Consider the following 16838-nt stretch of genomic DNA (forward strand, 5'->3'; position numbering starts at 1 on the left):
TGCAACAATTTCAAAGATTTGACTGAGTTACAGTTCATTTAAGGAAATCAGTCAATTGAAATAAATTCATTAGGCCCTAATCTATGGATTTCACATGACTTGGGAATGCAGATATTCACAGTTAGTCATCTGTTAGTCACAGATACCTTAAAAAAAGTTAGGGTCGTGGATCAGAAAACCAGTCAGTATCTGGTGTGACCACCATTTGCCTCATGCAGCGCAGCACATCTCCTTCTCATAGAGTTGATCAGGCTGTTGATTGTGGCCTGTGGAATGTTGTCCCACTCCTCTTCAATGGCTGGATATTGGAGGGAACTGGAAGACGCTTTCGTACATGTTGATCCAGAGCATCCCGAACATGCTCAATGGGTGACATGTCTGGTGAGTATACAGGCCATGGAAGAACTGGGGCATTTTCAGCTTCTAAGAATTGTGTACAGGTCCTCGTGACATGGGGCCGTGCGTTATCATGCTGAAACATGAGGTGATGGCGGTCCCGGTATCTCTGAGCATTCAGATTGTCATCGATAAAATGCAAATGTGTTTGTTCTCTGTAGATTATGCCTGCTCATACCATAACCCCACCGCCACCATGGGGCACTCTGTTCACAACAGTTGGTACTGCCAAATTCTCTAGCACTACGTTGGAGGCGGCTTATGGTAGAGAAATTATCTGGCAACAGCTCTGGTGGACATTCCTGCAGTCAACATGCCAATTGCACGCTCCCTCAAAACTTGGGAAATCTGGGGCATTGTGTTGTGTGACAATACTGCACATTTTAGAGTGACCTTTTATTGTCCCAAGCACAAGGTGCACCTGTGAATGTCATGCTGTTTAATGAGCTTCTTGTTATGCCACACCTGTCAGGTGGAAGGATTATCTTGGCAAAGTAGAAATGCTCACTAACAGGGATGTACACAAATTTGTGCCCAAAATTAGACAGAAATAAGCTTTTTGTGGGTATGGGTACTTTTATTTTAGCTCATGAAACATGGGACCAACACTTTACATGTTGAGTTTATATTATTGTTCAGTGTACATGCAATCTAATGTCCAAAGCCAGAGATTGCAGAAGTTCCAGTTTTCAGTGCAACTTATGGCTTCAATAAGCACTAAGGCGCGTGTCCAGTCCCTTGCCCACCCCTGCAACACTCAGCCACAGTCCACCACTGTTAATATCACACCCTTAATGTACTGGGCTCAGAGCTAAAGCCTTAATGAAGTGATAGGAGTAGACTGAAGTAGAGCATAGAGACCAGCCTGGAGGGGAAGGTCAAGGGTCAGCTCTGTCTATGGGGTTCACTTCTACTCGTACAATGTATAATTTATACTATACTGTACTGTAGTGTCTAATACTCATCCACGCATACTGTAGATATGTGAATGCATTGACATCCCATGGGAACACACACGCATACCATGCACACTGACGCCACACACACACACACACATACGCACGCACGCACACACACACACACACACACACACACACACACACACACACACACACACACACACACACACACACACACACACACACACACACACACACACACACACACACACACACACACACACACACACACACTCACCACACAAGCTGCTGCTACAGTCTATTATCTATCCTGTTGCCTAGTCACTTTACCCCTCCCTATATGTACATAGCTACCTCAGTTACCTTGTATTCCTGCACATCGACTCGCTGCTGCTACTTCCTGTATATAGACATGTTATTTTGACTCATTATTGTTATTCGTTATTCACTGTGTATTTATTACTCATGTCACTATTTGTATATACTGTATATATATATATATATATATATATATTTATTTATTTATTTATCATTAACTCTGCATTGTTGGAAAAGGGCCCATAAGTAAGCATTTCCCTGGTAGTCTACACCTGATGTTTATGAAGCATTTGACAAATTCAATTTCATTTGAAAGCATATGTATGTCAGTCTGTGTGGGAAGAAACCTCCCATATTATATTATATACACACATGCTGCATACTCACTGACACATGCTGCATACTCACTGACACATGCTGCATACTCACTGACACATGCTGCATACTCACTGACACATGCTGCATACTCACTGACACACATGCTGCATACTCACTGACACACATGCTGCATACTCACTGACACATTCTGCATACTCACTGACACATGTGGCATACTCACTGACACATTCTGCATACTCACTGACACATGCTGCATACTCACTGACACATGCTGCATACTCACTGACACATGCTGCATACTCACTGACACATGCTGCATACTCACTGACACATGCTGCATACTCACTGACACACATGCTGCATACTCACTGACACACATGCTGCATACTCACTGACACATTCTGCATACTCACTGACACATGTGGCATACTCACTGACACATTCTGCATACTCACTGACACATGCTGCATACTCACTGACACATGCTGCATACTCACTGACACATGCTGCATACCCACTGATATACATGCTGCATACTCACTGACACATGCTGCATACTCACTGACACATGCTGCATACCCACTGACACATGCTGCATACCCACTGACACATGCTGCATACCCACTGACACATGCTGCATACCCACTGACACATGCTGCATACCCACTGACACATGCTGCATACCCACTGACACATGCTGCATACCCACTGACACATGCTGCATACCCACTGACACATGCTGCATACTCACTGACACACATGCTGCATACCCACTGACACATGCTGCATACCCACTGACACATGCTGCATACCCACTGACACATGCTGCATACCCACTGACACATGCTGCATACCCACTGACACATGCTGCATACCCACTGACACATGCTGCATACCCACTGACACATGCTGCATACCCACTGACACATGCTGCATACTCACTGACACATGCTGCATACTCACTGACACATGCTGCATACTCACTGACACATGCTGCATACTCACTGACACATGCTGCATACTCACTGACACATGCTGCATACTCACTGACACATGCTGCATACTCACTGACATACATGCTGCATACTCACTGACACATGCTGCATACTCACTGACACATGCTGCATACTCACTGACACATGCTGCATACTCACTGACACATGCTGCATACTCACTGACACATGCTGCATACTCACTGACACATGCTGCATACTCACTGACACACATGCTGCATACTCACTGACACACATGCTGCATACTCACTGACACACATGCTGCATACTCACTGACACATGCTGCATACTCACTAACACACATGCTGCATACTCACTGACACATGCTGCATACTCACTGACATACATGCTGCATACCCCCTGACACACAACATATGGTATACACTTGCTCAACATAAAGTTTATGCTGCACACATTGAGTTCAATAGATAAAACAAATTATTGCATTATTCCTCCAAAGAAATGTTAGTAACACATGGATACACACCCACTTATAAACACACACCTCCATCCAAACACCACGTGTGTGACGCTACGCCAGGTGTGTGTGTGTGTGTGTGTGTGTCTGTAGGCTACTCCAGTCCAGTCTTACCGTGACAGTGGGGATAGCGGTGACCAGAGAGTAGACCAGTGCCGGCGGCGCCTTGCTGTCATCCTCGGGTCCGGGGTACGGTTTGGAGAACGTCTTGTCGAAACAGAAGAACCCTTGGACGTGAACGGGGAACGTGTCTGTGTACTCAAAGTAGTACGCCAGGAGAACCGTCCCAGCCATGATCACCAGCTGGAAATAGAACATGGTTCTAGGTTTAGAAAGAAGGGAAGAGAACCGAAGAGAACTGAAGAGAACCGAAGGATAGTAAGGTGGATGGGAAAACAAAAATAAGCTATTGATGAGAAAAAGGAGAGAGGAGAAGGAGGCGATTCCTTTTTGAGCGCGGTGACATATGCTTCCGGAGTGTGTAGAATGAAAGAGAGCAAAAGAGGACAGAGAGAGAGAGAGAAACAGAAAGAGAAAGAGCGAAACAGAGAGAGAGAGAGAAACAGATAATGAGAGAGAGAAAGAGCGAAACAGAGAGAGAAACAGAGAGAGAGAGAAACAGAGATAATGAGCGAGAGAAACAGAGAGAGAAACAGAGAGAAACAGAGAGAGAAACAGAAGAGAGAGAAAGAGGGAGAGAAAAAAAGAGGATAGAGAGAGAAATAGAGAGACATACACAGAGACCGAGGAAGAGAGAGAAAGAGAGAGTGAGAGTGAGAGTGAGAGTGAGAGTGAGAGTGAGAGTGAGAGATAGATAGAGTGAGAGAGAGAGGTAGAGCGAGAGAGATAGAGAGAGAGAGAGAGAGAGAGAGAGAGAGAGAGAGAGAGCGAGAGAGAGAGAGAGACTGAGCGAGAGAGAGAGAGAGAGAGAGAGAGAGAGAGAGTTGGAGAGAGAGAGAGAGTTGGAGAGAGAGAGAGAGAGAGACTGAGTCCGAAGGATGAGGGTAAAAGAAAGAAACAGAACATGAAGAAAGATGCTGCTGTTCTGTAAAGGGGGAAAAAATAAATGGAATTACAGTGGAAGAGTGAGAGAGAAAAGAGGCAGAAAGAGAGAGAAATAGGTGGGAAGAGCAAGGAGGATAGCACAAGTGCAAGCATGGGAGGGAGGGAAAGGGGGTGTGTGCTGTGTGTGTGTGTGACGCTGGTGTGCTGTCGATCACATGCAGTGTATGCATGAGTGGTAGTGTGCCGTACACTAGAGCGAGAGGTGATTCACAAAAACATATTTGGAGACTGCAATGTGCACAGCATGATACTAAACATCTGTTAGCACGTTATCATGAATATGTCTGTGTGTGTGTGTGTGTTTGTGTGTGTGTTCAAGAAACACTGGACATGTGCATGTGTGAATGAATTGTACACATTCATTGACTGTGTTTCTTGTCTGTGTGTGTGGGTGGGCTCAGCAGGTGTGTGTATTTATAGACTGTTTATAACCATACATCCATATTGTCCTGTGGAGCTTTCTCTCCTTTGCTGTCTATCTGTGGGAGGTAAAGCTCTTTGAACTGTGGGTCCCCTGTGAATCAATATGGGTTTTGTGTGAGTGTGTGTGTGTACATACTTCTGCTACAACGGCATACCCCTGCAGGGCTCCAACCATCATGTCAAGAGCAAAGTCATTGGGGACAACAAACAAACAAACAAACAAACAAACAAACAAACAAACAAACACACACACACACACACACACACACACACACACACACACACACACACACACACACACACACACACACACACACACACACACACACACACACACACACACACACACACACACACACACACAGGCAAAGCGTCTAGCAGCAGTCAGCACAGTAGTTTATTTATAGATGCACACATCAAGCTACGTGCATCTCCTCTCCATACGCTGCTCTGGGATGCACACCGCATCCTGATCATCCCTCTTTCTCTATGTAGCTGCTCAGAAACATTATGTACCAATAAAGAGCAACATTTTCAGGAGACATTCTCCCATCGACCAAAGCTCAGCGTTCAACACCATAGTGCCCTCCAGGCTCATCACTAAGCTCAAGACCCTGGGTCTGAACATCTCCCTCTGCAACTGGATCCTGATTTCCTGACGGCAACAACACATCCGCCACGCTGTCACTCAACACAGGGCCCTCTTAGGGGTGCATGCTTAGTCCCCTCCTGTACTCCCTGTTCACCCATTACTCCGTGGCCGCGCATGACTCCAACACCATCATTAAGTTTGCTGACAACACCACGGTGGTGTCACCGATGACGATGAGACAGCCTACAGTGACCTGGCAGTGTGGACAACAACCTCTCCCTCAGCCTCTCCCTCCATGTCAGCAAGACAAAGGAGCTGATTGTGGACTAAAGGAAGCGGAGGGCTGGGCACATCGCCATCCACATCGACAGGGCTGTAGTGGAGCAGGTCAAGGTCCTCGGTGGCTACATGGTGAATTATCATGGTCCACGCACACCAACACAGACATGAAGAAGGCACAAAGGTCCTCGGTGGCTACAAGGTGAATTATCATGGTCCACACACACCAACACAGACATGAAGAAGGCACAAAGTTCCTCGGTGGCTACATGGTAAATTATCATGGTCCACACACACCAACACAGACATGAAGAAGGCACAAAGTTCCTCGGTGGCTACATGGTGAATTATCATGGTCCACACACACCAACACAGACATGAAGAAGGCACAACAGCGCCTCTTCCTCCTCAGGAGGCTGAAAAGATTTGTAACGGGCCCTCAGATGTTCAAAAACGTCTACAGCTGCACCATTGAGAGCATCTTGACTGGCTGCATCACTGCTAGGTATGGCAACAGCTCGGCATCCGACCGCAAGGTGCTTCAGAGGGTAGTGCGTACAGCCCAGTACATCACTGGGGCTGAGCTCCCTGTCATCTAGGACCTCTATACCAGGTGGTGTCAGAGGAAGGGCCTAAAAAAGACTTCAGCCACCCAAGTCACAGTCTGTTCTCTGTACTGTCTGGGATGATGGTGTTGATGTGAGCCATGAGCAGCCTTTAAAAGCATTTCATGGCTACATATGTGAGCGCTACGGGGCGATAGTCATTTAGACAGCTTGCCTTTGTGTTCTTGGGCACAGGGAACATGGGGGTCTGCTTGAAACCTGTACATGTAAACCTGGGTCAGGGAGAGATTGAAAATGTCAGTAAAGACACTTGCCAGCTGGTCAGCGCATACCGTGAGTACGTGTTCTGGTAATCTGTCTGGCCCGCAGCCATGTGAATGTTAACCTGTTTAAATGTCTTACTTACATCGGTTACGGAGAGCGAGATAACACAGTTGTCTGGAACAGAAGGTGCTCTCATGCATGGTTCAGTGTTGCTTGCCTCGAAGCGAGCATAGAAGGCATTTAGCTTGTTTGGTAGGCTTGCATCACTGGGCAGCTTGCGGCTGGGGTTCCCTTTGTAATCCGCTTTTGCAAGCCCTGTCACATCAGACGAGCGTCAGAGCCGACGTAGTAGGAACCGATCTTAGTCCTGTACTGATGCTTTGGCTGTTTGATGGCTCGTCGGAGGTCTGTCACTTTTCAAGAACTCCTGTAGCTAACTTTCTCCCTCGGGGAAATATTTCTAATTTTTGATACGACCTCCCCCTTTCGTCCTATGTTACTAGTTCTTTTACTGAACCGATGACAGACTGCCACATTAAAACTGTTCATAAGGTGTCCTCTGTTTGGTAAAGTGTGTTTCTAGAGCCTTTTCTCTGTATTTAACCTGTGTACTAACACTATCAGTCTCTGTCTCCTGCTCTCAGCGGGGTGTTCACCTTGGACAGACAGGGACACATCGACCTCTCCAGCTTCCTCTCCTCCTTTTGTCCCCATTCAGTACACAGAGCAACCCACGCACTGCAGCCTCCCAGTCTCCATAGACTAACACTGGAACACTCTCCCTCACATAGAGGAGCATCGAGTCCTTGGGAGACTTTAACACCACCAGATACAACTGTCTACTGTTTAAACTCCTGTAGGACAGTTCTTGTCTCAGGGATCACTGTGACACTGCATACCATTAATCATCTCACTGATTTGTTCTGTATTTATGTTAATGTGGCCCAAATTGCCCTCTAACATGCTCCTAGATTTTCTCAAAAACAAGACGTCACATTTTTTACATTTACGTAACTCAAAGCAGAATTATATTACACAGCTTAATTTTTGGCACCATTCGCAGGGAAAATGAACTTATAAGAGGAATATTTATTTCAAGCTTATTGCTCTTATACAAGCTGACTCCACGCTAGAGGAGGCTCACATTAACACACAGGCAGAGACGAGGGTCATAACGTTTGTTACAGGCAGCTGGCCTTTGGTTGCGGCAGCCATTTTGACTTTTGGCCAATGGATTCCTTCCTCAAACAAAGCTTCAGCGATGCTTCAAATGAACTGTTCCTACTAGTGGAACTGAATGACGTGGCCTGGCTGGTCTGGCTGTAATGCCACGACCTCTGACACACGTCTACATTGTCGGCATGGATTGAAATCCAGCCTCCTGCCCTTTGCTACAACCTTTCTCTCTTTCCCACTGGCATCCTCTGTCACCATCTGTTCAATAAAATCAAAAAAATCGCTTAAAAATGTTTTTTCAATTTAAGATGTTAAAGTGTCTCTCTTGATGTTGTGGGTAAATAAATAAATGACTAAATAAGTAAGTACGCAGATACAGTAAGACAGCGTCTGTGAGTCAGTCTGAATCCCAAATGGCACCCTATGCCCTACATAGTGCACTACGTTTGACAAGAGCCCTATGGGCCCAGGTCAAAAGTAGTGCACTATGTGGGATAGGGCACAATTTGGGACGCAAACTAGTTAGAAGATGGTGTTGTGTTTGCTTAGCATAGCTAATGTCCCTGGGGTTTAGACACTGTGAGGCTTGTACATAAGCGTTGACATTAGACGCTGTCACAAGTGCTACGTCGACCTCTAGCTTCAGCAGAACACCAGATGGCAGAAGAGTCACCCGTAAAGGCAAACGTGTGTGTATATCACAGTGTGTGTGTGTTCAGATGACAGCAGCACCCTATGGAGACGAGTCCTGGGGCGGGTGAGCAGTAAGTGGAGAAACAATGGAAGACAGTTTCTTTGTTGTACATGGATTATAAAATAAAACATCTACATGTGTGTGTTCCAGAGAGAGAGAGAGGGAGAGGGAGAGAGAGGGGGAGAGAGAGAGAGGGAGAGGGAGAGAGAGGGGGAGAGAGAGAGGGAGAGAGAGGGAGAGAAAGGGAGAGAGAGGGAGAGAAAGGGGGAGAGAGAGGGGGAGAGAGAGAGGGAGAGAGAGGGAGAGAAAGGGGGAGAGAGAGGGGGAGAGAGAGAGGGAGAGAGAGGGAGAGAAAGGGGGAGAGAGGGACAGAGAGGGGCAGAGAGGGAGAGAGAGGGGGAGAGGGAGGGGGGGGAGAGAGGGAGAGAGAGGGGGAGAGAGAGAGGGAGAGAGAGGGAGAGAAAGGGGGAGAGGGACAGAGAGGGAGAGAGGGAGAGAGAGGGAGAGAGAGGGGGGGAGAGAGAGGGAGAGAGAGAGAGATGATGTGTTTAGATCAGTATGTAATAAGATTTAATTGAACTACAGCATCCATCCAGGAGTTTGAAAAATGTATCTAAAGAGTTTGGGAATCCCTGAAAAGAGTGATCTCTGATGCTAGATACTGTTCCTTCTATTTGAAAAACATTGTTCTGCTCTTGCACAGCCTTCACATTACTTCAGATAGTCTGACATCACAAGGGAAGGATCAAGGATCCTACAAAGCCCTACACATCTCCTCCTCCTCTCCTCACTTATCCTCTGCTATTCAAGACAGCCAAGCCTTCAAGTGTGACTCTCACACTCTGACAGATGATTAGAAGACCCAGACCTAGATTTCTGCCACTACATGGCCCTCCTCAGGCTATGGAGCGGTAAACAGACACACACACGGTAAACACACACACACACACACACACACACACACACACACACACACACACACACACACACACACACACACACACACACACACACACACACACACACAATCTTGGAAAAAAGGGTTCCAAAAGGGTTTATGCGGCTGTCCCAACAGGAGAACCCTTTTTGGTTCCAGGTAGAATTATTTTGGTTCCATGTAGAATCCTCTGTGGAAAGGCTTCTACATGGAACCCAAAAGGGTTCTACCTGGAACAAAAAGTGTTTCTTCAAAGTGTACTCTTATGGACAGCCAAATAACACTTTTCGGTTCTAGATAGCACCTTTTTTTCTAAAAGTGTACATGCAGTTTCACTTCAAGCACTAAAAGAGGTCAAAACCATCAAAGCGTCTCATGTGTTTACATGTGCACGCACGCATGTGTGTGTGTATATGGGTGTGTGAATGTGTGTGTGTGTGTGTGTGTGTGTGTGTATATGGGTGTGTGAATGTGTGTGTGTGTGTGTGTGTGTGTGTGTGTATATGGGTGTGTGAATGTGTGTGTGTGTGTGTGTGTGTGTGTGTGTGTGTGTGTGTGTATGGGTGTGTGAATGTGTGTGTGAGTGTATGCATCATATGAGAGACTTTCTTAGATTACAGGGACCAGTCTGTCACCTTGTGTTGGAAATGTGCGTAGCAACAATCTCAACGGGGGGACTTGTGTTGAGAAAGATGAGCTGCCTGATAGAAATGAATGGATGGACCAGAGGGAAGGAAGATAGTGAGGCTTGAAAGAGATGAGGGAGAAAACCAAAGTGAGGGAAAGAGATAAAAGACTTAATGAGTGTTAGGGACATGGAGGGAAGCGCTGCATAGGATGCCCTAGGGAAATAAAGTGGTCTGAGGAGGAGAGAGGCAGGGAAATAAAGTGGTCTGAGGAGGAGAGAGGCAGGGAAATAAAGTGGTCTGAGGAGGAGAGAGGCAGGGAAATAAAGTGGTCTGAGGAGGAGAGAGGCAGGGAAATAAAGTGGTCTGAGGAGGAGAGAGGCAGGGAAATAAAGTGGTCTGAGGAGGAGAGAGGCAGGGAAATAAAGTGGTCTGAGGAGGAGAGAGACAGGGAAATAAAGTGGTCTGAGGAGGAGAGAGGCAGGAAAATAAAGTGGTCTGAGGAGGAGAGAGACAGGGAAATAAAGTGGTCTGAGGAGGAGAGAGGCAGGGAAATAAAGTGGTCTGAGGAGGAGAGAGGCAGGGAAATAAAGTGGTCTGAGGAGGAGAGAGGCAGGGAAATAAAGTGGTCTGAGGAGGAGAGAGGCAGGGAAATAAAGTGGTCTGAGGAGGAGAGAGGCAGGGAAATAAAGTGGTCTGAGGAGGAGAGAGACAGGGAAATAAAGTGGTCTGAGGAGGAGAGAGGCAGGGAAATAAAGTGGTCTGAGGAGGAGAGAGGCAGGGAAATAAAGTGGTCTGAGGAGGAGAGAGGCAGGGAAATAAAGTGGTCTGAGGAGGAGAGAGACAGGGAAATAAAGTGGTCTGAGGAGGAGAGAGGCAGGGAAATAAAGTGGTCTGAGGAGGAGAGAGGCAGGGAAATAAAGTGGTCTGAGGAGGAGAGAGGCAGGGAAATAAAGTGGTCTGAGGAGGAGAGAGACAGGGAAATAAAGTGGTCTGAGGAGGAGAGAGACAGGGAAATAAAGTGGTCTGAGGAGGAGAGAGACAGGGAAATAAAGTGGTCTGAGGAGGAGAGAGACAGGGAAATAAAGTGGTCTGAGGAGGAGAGAGGCAGGGAAATAAAGTGGTCTGAGGAGGAGAGAGGCAGGGAAATAAAGTGGTCTGAGGAGGAGAGAGGCAGGGAAATAAAGTGGTCTGAGGAGGAGAGAGACAGGGAAATAAAGTGGTCTGAGGAGGAGAGAGGCAGGGAAATAAAGTGGTCTGAGCAGGAGAGAGGCAGGGAAATAAAGTGGTCTGAGGAGGAGAGAGGCAGGGAAATAAAGTGGTCTGAGGAGGAGAGAGACAGGGAAATAAAGTGGTCTGAGGAGGAGAGAGGCAGGGAAATAAAGTGGTCTGAGGAGGAGAGAGGCAGGGAAATAAAGTGGTCTGAGGAGGAGAGAGGCAGGGAAATAAAGTGGTCTGAGGAGGAGAGAGACAGGGAAATAAAGTGGTCTGAGGAGGAGAGAGACAGGGAAATAAAGTGGTCTGAGGAGGAGAGAGGCAGGGAAATAAAGTGGTCTGAGGAGGAGAGAGGCAGGGAAATAAAGTGGTCTGAGGAGGAGAGGCAGGGAAATAAAGTGGTCTGAGCAGGAGAGAGGCAGGGAAATAAAGTGGTCTGAGGAGGAGAGAGACAGGGAAATAAAGTGGTCTGAGGAGGAGAGAGGCAGGGAAATAAAGTGGTCTGAGGAGGAGAGAGACAGGGAAATAAAGTGGTCTGAGGAGGAGAGAGACAGGGAAATAAAGTGGTCTGAGGAGGAGAGAGACAGGGAAATAAAGTGGTCTGAGGAGGAGAGAGACAGGGAAATAAAGTGGTCTGAGGAGGAGAGAGGCAGGGAAATAAAGTGGTCTGAGGAGGAGAGAGACAGGGAAATAAAGTGGTCTGAGGAGGAGAGAGGCAGGGAAATAAAGTGGTCTGAGGAGGAGAGAGGCAGGGAAATAAAGTGGTCTGAGGAGGAGAGAGACAGGGAAATAAAGTGGTCTGAGGAGGAGAGAGACAGTGCTAAATTTGTCAATTGGTGCCGGAACAAAAAGTGAGCCAAGAGGGGGATGACCTGGGGGGCTCTGAAGTACCAGAACGCATGAATAAAAATCACCTTTATAATAAAGCATTGCAGGCATTATCCTCGCTTGTGTGTGCTGCAGTAGAAGAGTAAAGCCGCATGCAGATGATGCACAGATGTGCAAAAAAAAAGCCTCAAGCCTCGAGTTCAGAATTTTTGGGGGGCCTTTTATAAGTGCATTTCATGCAACTCTACATCATTTTAGATGACTGGAGACTTCAGCAGAATCTGTTTTAATACCTCACAGATGATGGAGATGACAGGATAGACTGACACTGACAAGAGTCTGAGATCAAGAAAAACAACCTTGTCATGAATCCATCATTAGTGGGCCTAGGTAGGTGGAGACACATATTGTTCAATATGAGGAGGAAATTACAGTCCTACAAAAAGCTTCCCAGTTTCACTGACTCACCCGGTGCACAGTTCACTTAATGGCGATGGCTGACGTGCTCGTGCCAAACTCCTATCTCTCTGCGAAGACGTCTATGTTGGTTCGCTACTACAGGACTAGTAAAGACCCAGTGCACTTACTTTTGTGATGATCTTTTCCTCCCAACTTTTTCAGGGGGTGTTGCAGCACCCTCAGCACCCCTACTTCCAGCTGCTGTGCTATTGATCTTCTGTGGCTAAATGACAGGCCTACTCCTGATGTAGTCATCTAAATGATGTCACTTCTTTCTGAACACACAGCAGTAATCACATCACTTTGGCACATGTATTTAGATTCTTCAGGGCTGCTGAGGCACCTCCGTCTCCCTTCGCACGTCTATGATTCTACAAGGAAAATACATGATGAAGGGCAACGCAAGGAGAGACGTTTTGCAGGCTCATGTCTATCAGAACAGAGAGAGGGAGAGAGACCATAGAAAGTGAATGTCATTCTGGTTCTGCGGGAGACAGCGATGGCCCGCGCAAACCATGATCCTGGGCCGGACCAAGACAAATCCATTCGTAGAATATCAGGCACATTTTTACGTTACTTTTTTAGGGGGCGTGAGAATTACAGAGGAGGCAGCTTGAATTGTTCATGCCACCAGAGGTACCGGATCCTGGTAAATGGGTTCCAGAACGAAACAGTCCAAAACTGAGAGGTGCCTGATACTGTTCCGGTAGGAACTGGCTCAAATGAAGCACTGGAGAGAGGAGGGGGAGAGAGAGGGACAGAGAGGGAGAGAGAGAGGGTGAGAGAGAGGGGGAGAGAGAGGGAGAGAGAGAGAGACAGAGAGGGAGAGAGAGAGGGAGAGAGAGAGGGAGAGAGAGAGGGAGAGAGAGGGACAGAGAGGAAGAGAGAGGGAGAGAGAGAGGGAGAGAGAGAGGGAGAGAGAGAGGGACAGAGAGAAAGAGAGAGGGAGAGAGAGGGAGAGAGAGAGGGAGAGAGGGAGAGAGAGGGAGAGAGAGAGGGAGAGAGAGAGGGACAGAGAGGAAGAGAGAGAGAGAGAGAGGAAGAGAGAGAGAGAGAGAGAGAGAGAGAGAGGGAGAGGGAAAGAGAGGGAGGGAGAGGGAGAGCGCGACAGACACAGAGAGAGTAGAGGGAGGGTGAGGAGCAGGAGGGGGAGGTAAAGAAATAGAGAAAGGAGATAGAGAGAGAAACATGGCGATTGTGAAGGATCAAAGCATTAGCATGCATACATCTTTTGGCGCCCACACACTCCTCTACACCCTCCTTCTGTTCTCTCCTTTGTTTCCCTCACCACCCGTCATTCTTTCCTAATCCATGTTTTTCTTTCATTAGAATGTCCTCTTCAGAATCCTATCTGTCAAATCCTTTTCTACATATTTTCTCTCTCTCTCAATTCAATTCAAAGGGCTTTATTGGCATGGGAAACATATGTTTACACTGTGCAATAAACAATCAAAAATGAACAGTAAACATTACACTCACAAAAGTTCCAAAGGAATAGAGACATTTCAGATGGCATATTATGGCGAAAGTATAACGATGTGCAAATAGTTAAAGTCCAAAATGCTGCTGTGATGGCACACTGTGTGTGGTATTTCACCCAATAGATATGGGACTTTATCAAAACTGGATGTATTTTCTAATTCTTGAAGGTGTCAGTGTAATCTCAGGGAAATATGTCTCTCTAATATGGTCACACATTTGGTAGGAAGTCAGGAAGTGCATCTCAGTTTCTACCTCATTTTGTGGGCAGTGTGCACATAGCCTGTCTTCTCTTGAGAGCCAGGTCTGCCTACAGCGCCTTCTCTCAATAGCAAGGCTATGCTCACTGAGTCTGTACATAGTCAAAGACTTCCTTCATTTTGGGTCAGTCACAGTGGTATTCTGCCATTGTGTACTCTCTGTTTAGGGCCAAATAACATTCTAGTTTGCTTTTTTGTTCATTCTTTCCAATATGTCAAGTAATTATCTTTTTGTTTTCTCATGATTTGGTTGGGTCTAATTGTGCTGCTGTCCTGAGTCTCTGTGGGGTCTGTTTGTGTTTGTAAACAGAGCCCCAGGACCAGCTTGCTGAGGGGACTCTTCTCCAGGTTCGTCTATCTGTAGGTGATGGCTTTGTTATGGAAGGTTTGGGAATCGCTTCCTTTTAGGTGGTTGTAGAATTTAACAGCTTGTTTCTTGATTTTGATCATTAGCTGGTATCGGCCTAATTCGACTCTGCATGCATTATTTGGTGTTTAACGTTGTACACTGAGGATATGACATTTAATTCCAAAATCATGGGCATTAAAATGGAGCTGGTCCCCCCTATGCTGCTATAACAGCCTCCACTCTTCTGGGAAGGCTATCCACTAGATCACATATGTCAGAGTCAAGGCCCGCGGGCCACATCCGGCCCGCAAGAAGGTTTTTTACGGCCCCTGGGATGATCTTGATTTATTATTAGAACCGGCCCGCAGCAAGCCGGCAGCCCGCAGATCTTTTACACGCACCAATACTACATTTCCCACAATGCAAAGGTGACGCACCGAGCAGTAGGCTGCTTCATTTCAATATTTATTGGCACAGCAGTCGTCAGCATCACAGTAAAATTAACTTTCAGATACCCATCAAAAATGGCAAAACGGAAGGTGGATACTGAGAACCGGGGGTTTCAAACAAGGTGGGAGTCGGAGTATATGTTCACGAAGGTAGCTGGAAAACCTGTGTGTCTTCTGTGTGGAGAAAGTGTGGCGGTACTGAAAGAGTATAATCTGAGACGACATTATGAAACGAAACACGCGGACAAAAACAAGAATATGGACATGGAACAAAGGCTACAAAAGGCAGAGGAATTAAAACGAGGCCTCAAATCTCGACAGGCTCTGTTCAAAAAAGCCAAATCACAAGGCCAGGCTGCTGTCAAGGCCAGTTTTATTTTGGCAGAAGAGATCGCTAAATCAGCCCGGCCATTTACGGAGGGGGATTTCATCAAAAACTGCATGATTAAAGTTTGTGACGAAGTTTGCCCAGAAAAAAGGCAACTCTTTTTAAATGTGAGTCTGAGCAGAAACACCATTGCCGAGAGAGTAGACCAGTTGTCCATCAATCTAAAAGAGCAGCTTGTGAAAAAGGGAAAAGATTTTATTGCATATTCCTTGGCTGTGGATGAGAGCACCGACATTTCTGACATTGCCCAGTTGTCAATTTTCATCCGCGGAGTGGACTCCAACCTAAGCGTGACAGAGGAGTTTTTGGCTTTACGTCCTATGCATGGCACAACTACGGGGCATGATTTGTATGAAGAGGTGTCAAGATGTGTAAATGAGATGGAGCTGCCTTGGGAAAAACTCGTGGGTTTGACAACCGACGGAGCACCTGCGATGTGTGGACACAGGAGCGGACTGGTGGCGAAGATACGGGAAAAGATGCAAGAGGAAAACGCGACAGGTGAGCTGACAGCTTATCATTGTATCATACACCAGGAAGCGTTGTGCGGTAAAGCCTTGAAAATGGAGCATGTAATGAGCATCATCACGCGCACAGTTAACTTTATCAGAGCCAAAGGTTTGAATCACCGCCAGTTCAAGGCATTTCTGACGGAGTTAGAAACGGAGCATGGTGATTTGCCTTATCACACAGAGGTGCGATGGCTAAGCCAGGGAAAGGTGCTTCAAAGATGTTTCGAGCTTCGTGAGGAGATTTGTCTGTTCTTGGACAGCAAAGGCAAAGACACAACACAACTCCGAGACGAAATGTTTCTGTGTGAAATGGCTTTTCTGTGTGACATTACGAGTCATCTGAATGCAATAAACTTGCAGCTGCAGGGTCGGGATCGTGTCATCTCTGATATGTACAGTACAGTGAAGGCATTTAAAACCAAACTGACTCTGTGGGAGACGCAGATGCGGAAAGAAAATTTGAGCCACTTTCCCAGCTGCCAGACCATGAAAGAGAAGCTCTCTACCAGTGCGTTCCCGAGCACACAGTTGGCTGATAAAATAGGTATGCTTGCCGCTGACTTTCGACGCCGATTTGCTGACTTTGAAGCACAAAAAAGCAGGTTGGAACTGCTCGGTAACCCATTTGCTGTTGACGTGGAAAGCTCACCACCAAACCTCCAAATGGAGTTGATTGACCTCCAATGCAATGATGCACTGAGGGCAAAATATGCGGCAGTGGGTGCTGCGGAGTTCGCCCGTTTCCTCCCCGGCACAATGCCCCAGCTGCGCATCCAGGCTGCTCAAACGTTGTCTATGTTTGGCAGCACATAC

General features: G+C 46.8%; 1 protein-coding gene across 3 annotated transcripts in view; it reads right to left on the reverse strand.

Moving 5' to 3' along the window:
• The window catches only part of LOC118940354 (phospholipid phosphatase-related protein type 2), a 55263-nt gene that overhangs the window by 26258 nt on the left and 12167 nt on the right, over nt 1-16838 (reverse strand). For all 3 annotated transcript variants that reach the window (XM_090195710.1, XM_090195708.1, XM_090195709.1), the window contains exon 3: nt 3579-3767. In XM_090195710.1, coding sequence (XP_090051836.1) covers nt 3579-3767 — 189 coding nt within the window. The remainder of the gene's footprint in view (nt 1-3578; nt 3768-16838) is intronic.

This window comes from Oncorhynchus mykiss, chromosome 13, assembly GCF_057628025.1.
Source record: "Oncorhynchus mykiss isolate SJ-2025 chromosome 13, ASM5762802v1, whole genome shotgun sequence".
In the NCBI taxonomy this organism is placed as follows: Eukaryota; Metazoa; Chordata; class Actinopteri; order Salmoniformes; family Salmonidae; genus Oncorhynchus; species Oncorhynchus mykiss.